The sequence below is a fragment of the Sus scrofa genome, chromosome 9 (assembly GCF_054392235.1).
Source record: "Sus scrofa isolate SSC_HxYL_T2T_F1_AM1 chromosome 9, Sscrofa_HxYL_maternal_Yorkshire_Landrace_v2.0, whole genome shotgun sequence".
Classification (NCBI taxonomy): domain Eukaryota; kingdom Metazoa; phylum Chordata; class Mammalia; order Artiodactyla; family Suidae; genus Sus; species Sus scrofa.
Window position 1 is genome coordinate 69,094,381 of NC_139391.1, and position 14,728 is coordinate 69,109,108.

General features: G+C 47.6%; 1 protein-coding gene across 15 annotated transcripts in view; it reads left to right on the top strand.

Moving 5' to 3' along the window:
* Positions 1–14,728, top strand: part of ATP2B4 (ATPase plasma membrane Ca2+ transporting 4) — a 109,153-nt gene that overhangs the window by 87,210 nt on the left and 7,215 nt on the right. For 8 of the 15 annotated variants that reach the window (XM_021063195.2, XM_084976794.1, XM_021063194.2 and 5 more), the window contains 5 exons: positions 487–678; positions 1,134–1,347; positions 2,006–2,217; positions 3,146–3,253; positions 7,624–7,800. In XM_021063195.2, the coding sequence (XP_020918854.1) occupies positions 487–678; positions 1,134–1,347; positions 2,006–2,217; positions 3,146–3,253; positions 7,624–7,800 (903 nt within the window). Of the gene's footprint in view, positions 1–486; positions 679–1,133; positions 1,348–2,005; positions 2,218–3,145; positions 3,254–7,623; positions 7,801–11,658; positions 11,848–14,728 lie in introns of those variants that run through there. The other 7 variants (XM_084976797.1, XM_084976798.1, XM_021063197.2 and 4 more) reach the window with 3 other exon arrangements.

Consider the following 14,728-nt stretch of genomic DNA (forward strand, 5'->3'; position numbering starts at 1 on the left):
AGGATTGAACATCTAAACTGTGCGGCCAGATTACTCCTCCTAGGAAAAAGTGTAGGGTGACTGCAAGGTTTGGGGGAGATGAGGATTTAAATTAAGTAGAGGCAGTGGCAAAAGAAATTTTAAAATTTAGAAATAGAACAGATAGGACTTGTTCCCTTTATTCTAATTATTTTCCAAGGCAGGGAAGGAGGGACAGGAGAAAAGAATAACAGAGATAACTGTAATCTCCAGTCTGAGTTCAAGAGTAGGGTGGTGGCATCAAGAGCTAGCCCTCTTTCCCAGGGAGTGACAGTGAAACATTTTCCCCTCATTTTCTTTAGGAGAAAAGATGCTCAAACTACGTGGCTCAGTCTGTAGAATGTGTGTGGCTAGGGTGCCCCCTGGTGTTGATGCTGAGTTCTGAAGCATTTTGGAGGTCAGGAAACGGCGTCTGGATTCAGAACATAGAGGAACTTAGAGTATTTTCCCCTCCCCTTCTTGCCTCAGGGTATCGCAGGCACAGATGTGGCCAAGGAGGCCTCAGACATCATTCTAACAGATGACAACTTCACCAGCATCGTGAAGGCAGTGATGTGGGGACGAAACGTCTATGACAGCATCTCCAAGTTCCTGCAGTTCCAGCTCACTGTCAACGTGGTAGCTGTGATTGTGGCCTTCACTGGAGCCTGTATCACCCAGGTGAAGGGAGTGTGGGCTGAGCTGAGATGGGAGGGATGACGCTGGCGCTAAGGAACAGGGGGTGTGGGGTACAGTGTGTTGACGGAGGAGTAAGGACCAGCGTTTCCATAGTGGTGTTGGGGCAGGAATTGGCTCTACTAGGTCTCCATCTGCTCGTGTGGGATAATTATAATTTATCTGCCATTAATTTAGCATTTTACATGGTATCCAGTATGATAAGCCCTGACACATAGTCTCTCTGTTCTCCAAAAACAACCTTGCCACGTGGGTGTTATCCTCATTTTACAGGTGACGAACCCAAGGCTCAAAGAGATTAAATAAGTTTCTCAGTGTCACTCGGCTACTAAATGGTGGATAGCAGGAGGGAGGCCATTGCAAGGGCAGAGATGAGGCTGATGAGTGAGGTGGGGGGGCGCTCTCCCAGGGAAGCTAAAAGGAGTGGTTCTTCCCACCAGGATTCCCCGCTGAAAGCCGTGCAGATGTTGTGGGTTAATCTAATCATGGACACTTTCGCCTCCTTGGCCCTGGCCACGGAGCCTCCTACGGACTCTCTGTTGAAGCGTCGCCCCTATGGCCGAAATAAGCCTCTGATCTCACGCACTATGATGAAGAACATCTTAGGCCACGCCGTCTATCAGCTCACGGTCATCTTTTTCCTGGTCTTTGCTGGTGAGGAGGAAGGGGGATGGGGTGGGGAGGGTGGCCCTTGGAGGGCTAGGTGGAGATGGGGGCAGAGGGCGTGGAGGACAGAGTAGAGGGGGCCAGCCGAGCATAAGACGCAGAGTGATAGCAGCTTCACTTACTGTGTCCTTCATTCCCGCTCCATGGTGCATTCTCCCATTTTATTCTCAATGGTGGCTTTATGCTACCTTTTCTTAGACCATGAAACTGAACCTCAGGTGACATATTGAGTAAACAGTGGTGCTACGACGCAAACCTATGTATGCCAGACTCCAGTGCACCTAATTTTACCGCCGTGCAGCACTACAAGAAGGCAGATACCAATGGAGCAAACTGAAAGAGAGGCTCAGAAATGTCAACCAGGGCTAATGTTGAAAATATTTGATGACTGGGGGATGTGCTTGGATTGTGGGATGGAAATCCTATAAAATTGGATTCTGATGATCATTCTACAACTACAGATGTGATAAATTCATTTGAGTAATAAAAAAAAATATATTTGATGACTGTGGTAGCTCAGATACTGATCAGTTAGAATGGACACCAGTCATAAGCAACCAGTAAGGTCATACCCACGTGTTCTGACGCAACCCAAGCCCTCATCGAGAGCATACTCACCCTCCAATGCGTCCCTTCTCCCAACTAGGAGAGAAATTCTTTGACATCGATAGTGGGAGGAAAGCGCCTCTACATTCACCACCCAGCCAGCACTATACCATTATTTTCAACACCTTCGTGCTGATGCAGCTCTTCAATGAAATTAATTCCCGCAAGATCCACGGGGAGAGGAATGTCTTTTCGGGCATCTTTCGCAACCTCATCTTCTGCTCTGTGGTCTTGGGCACATTCATCAGCCAGGTGAGATTCTGGCTGGAATTGGGGTGGGAGCTCAAGGCCAGAAGCTGGGAGTCAGGATTCCCTAAGCGCCCAGAGGGAGTGATGGAAACTCGGGGTTGAACACTTGGGGGTTCCCAACTGGGTTCCATGTGCACATGGCTCTAGAATTGGATCCTGCTGTGTCAATGTTCCAGTGCAAGACAGCATGTTGGTAGCAAATAACATAAGATCTGTAGAGTGTGTATCTTTTTAAAACACAGAAATTTCAAATAACCAGGGCAAGGTCAGTCTTCTAACGCCTTTCCATGCCTCCTGCCAGCATCTTTGAAATGAGCGTGCAGGTGCTGTACGGGTGCTCTCCCTGTCCCTGCCCCTTTGTCTGGAAGGGCTTGTGGTAGAAAGTACAGTGCAATTCAGAGAAAAGGAGCAGAGATGGGACGGCCCGTGTGGAGTGGACAGATAGCCTGATGTGGGCTCCTCCTGTGGAAACTGGGGTGGAGGGCATGGCTGCCCTAGTGGTGAAAGGAAGCCCTTTCCTTCTCAGAGGTACACGGAGGCATCTGCCAATACCGGAGATTATGAGCCTGCTCTATAACAAAAGAGCTTCTGCCTCACCCCACAGTAGGGTAACTTGTTTATTTGCCCTGCTGCTAAATTGCTCTTCTCCATCACTCTGCCTTCTCTTTGTCACCCAGTGGCTTTTGTCACCAGAAGCCTCCAGCTGCCCTTGACCCCCCCAGCCTCGGCATTAATAATGGTCACCATAACCGGGTCTGTCTTCCCTTCTCCCCATCTGGATCTCATCTTTCTCCATCCCCAACAAGCTGATCAGGGTTTGCACCACAGGGATCCTGGGGTAGGGGGCTGACTCGGCTTTGGTGGCCTTGACTGGAAGGCTGGCTACCTCTGATTCCCCTCTGATGATGGGTTGTCTCTTCCTCCATTCCAGATTCTCATTGTGGAATTTGGAGGGAAGCCCTTCAGCTGCACGAACCTCACCCTGTCCCAGTGGTTCTGGTGTCTCTTCATTGGTATTGGCGAACTGCTGTGGGGCCAGGTGAGTATGGCTGCACCCTCCCTGTGCACTCACACGGCCGGCAGACCTCCTCTCCCCTGGCTGAGGGGGAACAAGCCACTGTGGAGACTCCCAGCTCCTCGTCTTCAGTCTCCTTCCCTCTTCCCTCTACCACCAGGTTTTCAAATTCTTTGCATGTTGTAGGATCCCAAAGTGGAATGAACTGTGCCCACCAATCAGTCTGTGGCTTCTGCTCGCTTCTCTAATCGTGCCTGGAGACAGGCAAATTCCTTAGCTTCTCTGAGATGGAAGTGGAAATGTTCAATGGAATTTTGCTTTGAAAAATTAAGGGTCTTGGAGTTCCCATCGTGGCACAGTGGAAAAGAATCCGACTTGGAACTATGAGGTTGCGGGTTCAATCCCTGGCCTCCCTCAGTGGGTTAAGGATCTGGCATTGCTGTGAGCTGTGGTGTAGGTCGCAGATGTGGCTCGGATCCTGCATTGCTCTGGCTGTGGTGTAGACCGGCAGCTGTAGCTCTGATTTGACCCCTACCCTAGCCTGGGAGCCTCCATATGCCACAGGTGCAGCCCTAAAAAGCCAAAAAAAAAAAAAAAAAAAGAAAATTAACGGTCTTAGGGAGTTCCCGTCATGGCTCAGCAGTTAACGAATCTGATTAGCATCCATGAGGACGCAGGTTCAACCCCTGGCCTGGCTCAGTGGGTTAAGGATCCGGTATTGCCATGAGCTGTGATGTAGGTCTCAGATGCAGCTTGGATCCTGCTGGTGCAGCCCTAAAAAGCAAAAAAAAAAAAAAAAAAAAAAAACAGTAAATAAATAAGGGTCTTAGAAGTAGAAGAGTTTACAAAGCATATGTCCTCAGTGAAGCAACATTCTGGCACCGTGGGCTGCTGTGCTGTCCCAGTGTAGGGCTCCTTGCCTCTTCTGTGTCTCACTGTGGCCTTATTTGGGGTGAATGCCTGACTGTCACCTAAAATAAATCCAGACACACAAAGTCTGGAGAAGCAGTATAGCATATGGTTCAAAGCACAGTTTGAATCCCAGTTCTTTTTCCAAGTTGCATCATACTGAGCCAGTTTCTTAATAACTCTGCCTCAGTTTCCCCAATTAAGGATAACACAGTCATTGTTAATCGTTGTTAATCAGCAAATCAGTTTCAATACAGAAATGACTTAGAACTAGGTCTAGTATCCTGTAAGTACTCCATAAATGTTAGCTCTTTTTTTTTTCTTTTTTATCTTTTTTGTCTTTTTGCCATTTCTTGAGCCACTTTCGCGGTATATGGAGGTTCCCAGGCTAGGGGTCGAATCGGAGCTATAGCCACCAGCCTACACCAGAGCCACAGCAACTCGGGATCCAAGCCACGTCTGCAACCTACACCTCAGCTCACGGCAATGCTGGATCCTTAACCCACTGAGCAAGGCCAGGGATCGAACCCGCAACCTCATGGTTCCTAGTCAGATTCGTTAACCACTGCGCCATGACAGGAACTCCCATAAATGTTAGCTCTTAATATTATAATAATATGGTCAAGTTTGAGAAGTTTCATCCCTAATACCACTTTGCAAACCCCCTCATCCTCAGCTCTAGCCTGGGCTATACCTCTGTTTTGCAGACCCAGGTCTCTACTGATGGGTGTCTGGTGCGCCTGAGTAAAGGAGGTTTTGCTCCAACTGGCCACAGAGATCCCTCCCTAGGACTGCAGGCTCTCCCCTATAGACCTGCTTGTTGTTTCTTTTGTATCTTCTAGATGCCTCCCTGATTAATCCCTATCCCAGTTCCTAACATGAGTCCTTCCACCTTGTTCTGTTTGCTGAAGTTTATTTACCAGTGGGCCATTGAAGCACTTTTTGTTTGTGTGTTTGTTTGTGTGTTTGTTTAGGGCCACACCCATGGCATATGGAAGTTCCCAGGCTAGGGATTGAATCAGAGCTGTAGCCAACGGCCTACACCACAGCCACAGCAATGCCAGATCCGAGCCACATCTTCGACCCTAAAAAGGTAAAAGACAAAAATTTTTTAAAAAGTGCTTTAGAGGAGTTTCATGGGGACGCAGCTGTAATGAACTCGACTAGTATCCATGAGGATACGGATTTGATCCCTGGCCTCACTCAGTGGGTTAAAGATCTGGCAACCTACATCTCAGCTCATGGCAACGCCAGATCTTCTTTTATCTCTTTAGGGCTGCACCCAAGGCATATGGAGGTTCCCAGGCTAGGGGTCAAATCAGAGGTATAGGTGCCAACCTACACTATAGCCACAGCAACTCGGGATCCTAGCTGCATCTGCGACCTACACCACAACTCACAGCAATGCCGGATCCTTAACCCACTGAGCAAGGCTAGGGATTGAACCTGCGTCCTCATGGATACTAGTTGGGTTTGTTAACCATTGAGCCATGATGGGAACTCCTAAGGCACTTTTATACTTGGGTAAAGCTTGGTTGTTTCCCTCCCTGTTGAAACTCTCACCTGGGTCTAGTCTCACATATGGCCTTGATGCTAGGTAATAACAGCCTTCCTTCTATAGCAGAACATGGGCATTCCTTCTTTTTTTTCTTTTCTTTTTTTTTTTTTCTTCTGTTTTTCTAGGGCTGCACCCATGACATATGGAGGTTCCCAGGCTAGGGGTCGAATCGGAGCTGTAGCCGCCAGCCTACACCATAGCCACAGCAATGCCAGATCCTTAACCCACTGAGCAAGGCTAGGGATCAAACCTGTGTCCTCATGGATGCTAGTCAGATTTGTTTTTGCTGAGCCACAATGGGAACTCCAGACCACTGGACTCCATGTTGGACTGTCCCCCCTCCCAGCTGGGGCCCTGTCTGCCCCTCCTCTCATGTGTAAAGGAGAACTGACTGACAGGTACTAAGTTGACTGAATGGTTTATTTGGGGTTTTTTTGTTTTGTTTTTGTCTTTTTTGTTGCCTTTTCTAGGGCTGTACCTGCAGCATATGGAGGTTCCCAGGCTAGAGGTCTAATTGGAGCTGTAGCTGACAGCCTGCGCCAGGGCCACAGCAATGCAGGATCCAAGCCACATGTGAAACCTCCACCACAGCTCATGGCAACACCGGATCCTTAACCCACTGAGTGAGGCCAGGGATCCAACCCGCAACCTCATGGTTCCTAGTCGGATTCGTTAACCACTGCGCCACAACGGGAACTCCTGAATGGTTTATTTTTTTTTTTATTTTTTTATTTTTTTTTGTCTTTTGTCTTTTGTCTGTTGTTGTTGTTGTTGCTATTTCTTGGGCCGCTCCCTCGGCATATGGAGATTCCCAGGCTAGGGGTTGAATCAGAGCTGTAGCCACCGGCCTACGCCAGAGCCACAGCAACGCGGGATCCGAGCCGTGTCTGCAACCTACACCACAGCTCACGGCAACGCTGGATCGTTAACCCACTGAGCAAGGGCAGGGACCGAACCCGCAACCTCATGGTTCCTAGTCGGATTCGTTAACCACTGCGCCACGACGGGAACTCCTGAATGGTTTATTTTGAACTGCAAGAGCAACCTACTGTTCCATGTCTTCTGATAACACCCATTCGCCCCTTCTTCCATGGGCTCTTCCACCACCCACTTCCTCTCCCTAAGCCCAAGAAAATTTCTAGTACCCTCTCACTATAGTTTAATAAAACAGGAATTACCTAGCATATGGTAACTAAGAAAACGGTCATTCCCCTCTAACAGCCTTCTCTCCCCCTTGCTCATACACCTGTAGTGCAACCACCATGTCCTGGACTTGCTTTCTCCCAGGTCTTTGTCTCTGTCCTGTCCTACTATGGACCATGCATTAGGGTTCTCCTTCCCTTAAAAGGCAGAGGGCAGCATGGAAAGGAAGAACTGGGAGTTCCCATCCTGGCTCAGTGGTTAATGAATCCGACTAGGAACCATGAGTTTGAGGGTTCGATCCCTGGCCTTGCTCAGTGGGTTAAGGATCTGGCGTTGCCGTGAGCTGTGGTGTAGGTCGCATATGCGGCTTGGATCCCACATTGCTGTGGCTCTGGCGTAGGCCAGCAGCTACAGCTCCGATTAGACCCCTAGCCTGGGAACCTCCATATGCTGTGGGAGCGGCCCTAGAAAAGTCAAAAAGACAAAAAAAAAAGAAAGAAAGAAAGGAAGGAAGAACTGAGACAGAAAAAGGAGAATGAAGTATATAATGAGGCAGATGGCTGGTCGAATACTACAATATAAGTTCTCCTTTGTACGTCCACAAATACAGAAACGCTTCCTGAGGGCCTGGCAGCTAGTAGGCACTTGGCAAATGCTGGCCTGAATGGGTTAGCACTTCTCCCACTTCTGAGAGTATCCAACCCAATGTCTGACCCAGAGAAGTTGAGTGACAGCTCTTCTCCCCCTAATCCTGGTGTCTCCCCTTTTGTGCACCTGTTCCCAGGTAATCTCCACAATACCTACCCAATCCCTGAAATTCCTGAAGGAAGCTGGACATGGCACCACCAAGGAGGAGATCACCAAGGATGCTGAGGGGCTGGACGAGATTGACCACGCAGAGATGGAGCTGCGCCGAGGCCAGATCCTCTGGTTCCGGGGCCTGAACCGTATCCAGACTCAGGTACTCTGATAATGCACTGTCCTTGCCCTGGGAGGAGAAATCTCCCCTATCTTTCTTGGGAGGTGTTGGGAGGGCCAATGTCTCTCCCCTTCCTAAGGCTCCCTTACTGGTGGGCAGCCCAAGTGCCCTTGTTTCAGGACAGACAGAGAGGCAGAGGCAGCCTGGGGGCTGCTCTGAGAGGAGAGTGATCATAGGCTAGAGCACAGGACACTAACTGCTAGCATCGTGCTGCAGCTTGGGGTTCGTCTAAAGCCCACTTCCCACCCTCCGTCAGTGGGCAGGCTTCCTGCATAAGGTCTCTTGTAAGCACTAGGCCTAACCTCAGGGTGGGAAGTGTTCAGAGTCTTTCCCAACCCTTCAGAAGGAACGATGTCGACAACATCTCTATGCCAGCATCCCCGGCAGACATTTAATGTCAAGCTGCCATTAGGGTAATGTAGGTGTTATCTGGAGGGATCTTTGTAAAAGGAACACACTCTCTCATATCTTCCCCACTCAAAGTCTAAGGCCCTGATGGAGAATCTGATGTCTAAGTATGTATAAATGACAATGGCCTCTCAGTGCCTCAGTGTCTTTTACAGGATTCAGACTTGCTTCCCAGAAAGGAAGAAGCTATAATTTCTTCAAACCTTTCCCCTTCCTGCAATTTCTGAAATAGGACAGGAGCTGCTCCTGCTGCTCCTGCGTCACCTGCCTGTAGCCCTATAGGAACTTTTTTCCCCCCACTTATCATGCAGCAACTGCAACTCCTATCTCCTGGATGAATGGGCTGGTCTAGGCACTGAGAAGCCTGTCACTTTCCCTGTCTTAGCTCACATACCTCTATTGTGTTAGTCCTGAGATTTCCCATCTCAGGACACTGTAATTCCCCAGGTTCTCAAAGGTGTTCTCCAGAGAACAGGCCTGTTCCTCTCTGCTGATTGGCTAGAAATCCCAGAAGTAAACCAGGAGAGGTGAGAAGTGAAATGGATAGTCTAAGCTAAACACAGCTTATCCACAACTTTGGTTTCAGTTACTTGTTGTCAACCGCAATCTGAAAATATTAAGTGAAGAACTCCAGAAATAAATAATTCATTAGTTTAAAATTGCACACCATTCTGAGTAGCTGATGAAATCTCATACTGTCCTGCTCTATCCTGCCCTGGACATAAATTATCCCATTGTCTGTCATATTCTCACTGTATAATCTGCCCACCCACTAGTCTAGGAAAAAACATGGTATATACAGGGTTCAGTATCTGTGCTTTCAAGCATCCACTGGGGGTCTTAGACTATATCCCCACTGGGGAAGGGAGGACTACTGTGCCAACCAGGAATCTGTCTCCTATAGACAAGACAGTGGGATTCCCCAATGGGAAGTGGGAAAGCAGGCCTCCTCTCCCCTCTCTTGAGTTCCCTCTCCCATAGAGAGAAATCCCCACGGGATATGAACAAACTGCCTTGGCCGGTCCAGAATTTCCATAGCCACCCCACCCTCCAGGCTGCTCAGTCTGTCATGAGCAAGGGGCTCACGTGCCCCGAAAACTCGGCACCTTAGCTTGTGTCTCTGGGGCCTCAGTGCTTTCCTGTAGGTCCGCTCTTTTCAGAATAACCTGTCTGCTTTTCCTCCCTTCAGGATCATCTGCGTCCTCTTCTGCTGTGTAACTTTTTTTTTCTAGCCAGGGCTACCTCGTTCCAGTGTCTCCTGGCTCCTTCCCAGCTTCTCTCCTGGGGGCTGAGATTCATGGACCTTCCTTCCCCTCCACTACCAATTTCCATTCCTTCAGCCATATACCTCTCTGGATTTGCTGCCTACCTAGCTTTAGGTACACTACCTTTCTCTGTTGGAGCAAGAGGCAGTTGGACCAGAACGGCATTAAAGCCTAAACATAGGCAGTAAAGGTAACCTGTTAAAGATGCCATGATGAGGGAGTTCCCATCGTGGCGCAGTGGTTAACAAATCCGACTAGGAACCATGAGGTTGTGGGTTTGATCCCTGACCTTGCTCAGTGGGTTAAGGATCCGGCATTGCCGTGGGCTGTGGTGCAGGCCGCAGATGCAGCTCGGATCTGGCGTGGCTGTGGCTGTGGTGTAGCTGAAGCTCTGATTAGACCCCTAGCTTGGGAGCCTCCATATGCCACAGGAGCGGCCCTAGAAAAGGCAAAAAAAAAAAAGCCAAAAAAAAAAAAAAAATCTGCATGATGAGCCACATGCCATGGTGGTGTGTACCTGACTCTATAGCAGAGGAGGCTGATGGTGCATCTTGGCTCCTAAAGCTCCCTCTGGGTATCAACCCTTCAGCCTAGCAGGGTTCTGCTAAGTTCCCTGCCATCGGATTGTTGGTCCTCATTGCAGCACTTAGGGGTGGGAGGTGTTGCCAAGCTATTGCCCCGCCCTGGTCCCTTGAGTCTGGGGAGAGCTAAAAGCACTTGAAAGCAGAAGTTTGGGAAACTTGAGGACTAGAATCTTGGGAAGGTAAACCGGGCCCAGATTTGTTGTGGAGGTTGGGACCTTGGAACCCTAATATGCACTGAAGAAGGTGACTTCCCAGCCCCTTCTTCCATGTGGCAGAACCCTTCCCAAATGCAGACCTTTTCCTCCTGCAGGATCAGGTCCCATGGAACTGAAAACTGTATCATATGTTGAAGGGTTGTATGTTAGTTCAGACCTAGTCTAATCCAGAAACTAGCCCTAAACATTTCATGGCTTCTTAGGAAGCTTCATAAATAAGAACAACTGTCTAACTTGCTGCTTTGCCACCCCTTCACCTGGGGAAATGAAGTTAGTGTGAGGTTAGCACCTTTCCTACATCCCTGGTAGATGGGCCCTTGGTATTAAGCATGTGGGCATTTTAAAGATGATTCTACCAGGTCCTGAAGGGGACAGATTTCTTTTGATTTGTTCCTTGTTCCTTAGAGGTCAAGGATGAGGATGGTAGGTTTGACTGAGGCCCTGGATCAAGACCAGTGTCGGAAAGCCAATGGCATTCAACTGCCTCTGTCTCTGAGGAGTAGGACGCCGAGAACGAGGGCCAATTTGTGTAGGGCTAGACTTGCAGCTGCTCCCCAATACCACCATCCCCAATACCACCGCCAACCAACAACTTTTCCTCCTCCATCTAAAAGCCAACTTATTGTCTGCACTTTTGCCAGCGATTTCAGGATCTCTAGTACACGAATGTGGCTAGCGGTGTTCTCTCTAAGGAGCCTGGGCACTGCGTTCCTGAGAGCTCCACTTTCAGGGGCCTCATCCACTTCTGCCCAAGGAAAGGATGTCTAGAGAGGAACCCAGAAGAGGGTGAGCCCAGCAACTCGTGGTCCAGGAGCCTTTCTACCATGGCCTGCTATATATGGGCTATACATGCCTCTGTTTAAACACATGAGTTACTTTCCTGGAAAGTCTGCAAAAATATAGTCAATTTAATTGTTTTAGAGGTTCCTGAACCTCAAAACTCAGTAGTCTATACTTTCCTTCTATCTTAAGTTCTGTGCCTTATTTTTTTTTAAGAGAACAGGTCAAAGCAATGAATAAACTGTCACTCTCAGGCGTCATGAAATAGGAAAGTCCCTTAAAATGTTAGATACATTTGGACATCAGCACCCTTTAAATGTCCATCTTAGGGAAGAGAAAACGGAATTCTGGCTGGGTATTTAGACTCTATGGCAAATTGTTCCTAAATGAAGTATGATGTACCATTAACGTTTTTTTCCCCCTTCTCACCGTTGCTTTGTGTGTGAGGGACTCTCTTGCTTTCCGTCTCCTGTCCCCTCTTCCCAACTCTTTCCACCCCCCTCCCTAAGCCTCCTGGACCCTCCCTTCCTCTTTCTTTCCCTCTCTTGACTGTGGAGCAAAGCTGTCTCACTCTCTGATTCTTTGCAGATCGACGTAATTAACACATTCCAGACGGGAGCCTCTTTTAAGGGAGTCCTAAAGCGCCAGACCATGGGTCAACACCTTGATGTAAAACATGTTCCTAGCTCATCCTATGTAACAGTTGCACCAGTCAAATCTCCCCCCACCACTTCTGTTGCTGCTGCTGTTTCATCTCCTACTCTGGGCAGTGAGTGATAGTCTATTACGATGCATGATTTGCTAAAATGACCACAAGAGAGCACGTGGCATCCACTTTAACCGTGGTTATCTTTTCCTTTTGGTTTTTCCCTTTGATCTTTGTCTTAAAGGAAGAAAAGTGGGGCAGAGATCCCACTCCAAAACCAGGCTGGGTGCCCTTTTATTTAATTTTATTATTTCTTTTTTAATGTTGAAAAGCTATTAAACAGTAACCGTTTTCCAGACAATAATCCTGTTTTCTCATTGTTCCTCTGCATTGCTTGTTTCTTCCTTGAGTTTTGTTTGTTTTTTTACTTTTTTTTTTTCCTTTTGGTTCGTTGGTTGGTTTTTGCTTTGTTTGAAGATGTTGTTCCTTTCCTCTCCTTCGCTCCTTTGAGTCTAAAGTCTAGCTCCTAAGGTTAGGTGTAAGCTTAAGCCAAATGAAGACTCAAGAACTCTCTTCATTTGGGGGCAAGTTTGAGATCTCCTGAAAAAAGGCATGACGGGAGCTACTCTTCCCAGGGTGGGTTTTTTTTGTTTTGTTTTTTATTAACAGTAGATCTGTCATAATTGAGTCAGTTGAACTTGACTAATAATAATAGTTCTTTTAGCAGCCCTCTATTGCTAGCTGGCCATGTTGACATCAAAGCTATAGCTGAATGTAAAGAAAAGGTGCTCCCTCAAATGCACAGACCTGAGCCATCCCTGTTTTACTTGCAGGGACTTTAAATGAAACTCTGTTTCAAGAATCAATTTATTCACATCCAGGCAGGGGAAATATATGAAAAGATCAAAATAACTTATTTTTTCTCCACTTGTGAAATTTTTTTTTTTTTTAGGAGTTTCTGAAGAGCAGCTTTGTTTTGTTTTGTTTTTACTTCTTTCTGCTAGTTTGATTGTTTTGCCTATAGCCAGCACTTCGTATCTTATTTTGCACATAAAATTTTAAGAACCCATTTCTCAGCCAGCCTGTCAACTGGAATGCTGTCAAGGCTCAACCTAAGATCTGGTGGATTATTGGTAGATTACTGGATTCTTGCTACTGCTTATGCCTTCCTATTCCTAGTCATTTTACCCTCCCCAGATGGGACACAGAGAGGAGATAGAAGGCTCTTTGCTAATCGTGTTGTTAAGTTATTTGGTGGAGAAGGGATCTCTCTGCATTAAGTATCTTTGGGGCTTAAAATATCTGAGTGTTTAGTCTCTTTCTTCCTCCCCGACCCCAAACCAATGCCATCCCAACCCTGGGATGGAGGTGAAGAAAGAAGAGTTAAATTGTCTGTGGTTCACTTGATCATGGGTGTGCGGGTAAATCAGACTTGAATTGATGTGTTATCTTTTTAGCCAACTCTAATTTCTCACGTGAAATATGTGGGGCAAGGGGAGAAGAGGTTTATCTAGATACATATTCTTTAGGCCCCAAAGCAGTCAAAGAACTAATTAAGTCTTACCCTGCAGATACACAAGAGCCTCTCACTCCAACCCCTCCATATTCCTCTTATTGCTTTTTTTCTTCTAATTTTGCCATGTCCTTCTAACTAGTTTCTGTTCAGGTTTTGTTTTGTTTTTGTCTTTGTTTTTGCTTTTGACCATACACATGACATGTGGAAGTCCCCGGGCAGGGATCAAACCCATGCCACAGCAGTGACCTGAACCACTATAGGTACAACACTGGATCCTTTATGCCCTGAGGTCCAGTTTTCACGGAAGAACTCCAATTTCTGTTCTTTTTTTAACTGTGCATCTGTTAGGAAGGGTTAGTGTCAGCTGCCCTATTTGATTTGGTTTGAATTGAAGGTGGAACTAAGCAGATGATAGAGCCTGTTGGGCTCAGGTAGAGTTGCTGGTAGAGAGGATGGTGAAAACCCTCAAAGACTAGAAAATCAAGAGAGACGGGCCACACCTGCTCTTTCTCCAGCTGTGCCTTCTTACCTGGAGGGCCTAGAAATTACAGTCAAGAATTTTAAACCCCTTTCTCATTCCAAATTTACAAAGGAATTCAATTATTAGATGCTAGTCAGATTCGTTTCCACTGAGCCACAGTGGCAACTCCCAAATTCAATTATTTATCAAACCTTCAGTAGATAAATCTCTGAGATGTCTCTCTATAGGAAGACCCTAGTCCCTTCTTGTCCCCTGGTTTCTGAAAAAAGAGTAGAAACCACAGAATACCAGCTGAGAAAATAGTCTTCATCATCTGCCCATTTCACTGAGCTTCAGAGAGAGGCCCTAGCGCTCCTAGCCAACCTGAAGTCCAGCCTGGATGAGTCATGGGAAAGATGGCCCTTCAGTCATCCACTTTCACCTCTAGGACAGGGGCCACAGAAGAGACATTTCTCAGAGACTTTGCAAAATGATGACTGGGGAAGGAAGGGTTGATTGACTGAGTGGAGAGTGCCTGAAGCTTTCACAGCACCTGCCTCACTATTGGTGTCTTGCTCCTCATTCACTGCTCATGCACCAGGCACCATGTGTCAGGAAGGAAAGATGCCACCCTCAGGGGTGGGTTGGTGGTGGTGTGGCTGTATGGTTGCTCTTCGGCACATGTTGTAGAGTCTCTGAGGCCAGCGCTGGAGTTGAGTGTTCTGGCACAGCCCCCATGCCTTCTACCCCTCACCCTCCCTCCACCTGCCAGACCACCAGATGGGGCTCCCTGGCTCTCTGACTCCTCTTCTCTTGAGCTTCCCTTACAGGTGGCTGATTTCCCTTTAGATTCCAGAAGTCCTGTAATCTAGCTGGATGACTGTTCCTTCCTCCCCTAAAGAAGAAATGGGCCCTATTTTCCTCATCTACCCACCCCCAGTTCACTTTTATCTCCCTTATTGTTAACCTGTAGCGGCGTTAATGATCACCCCAACAGGTGAGAGGAAAAGTCAGCAAACAGGGCTCCAGACCCTCA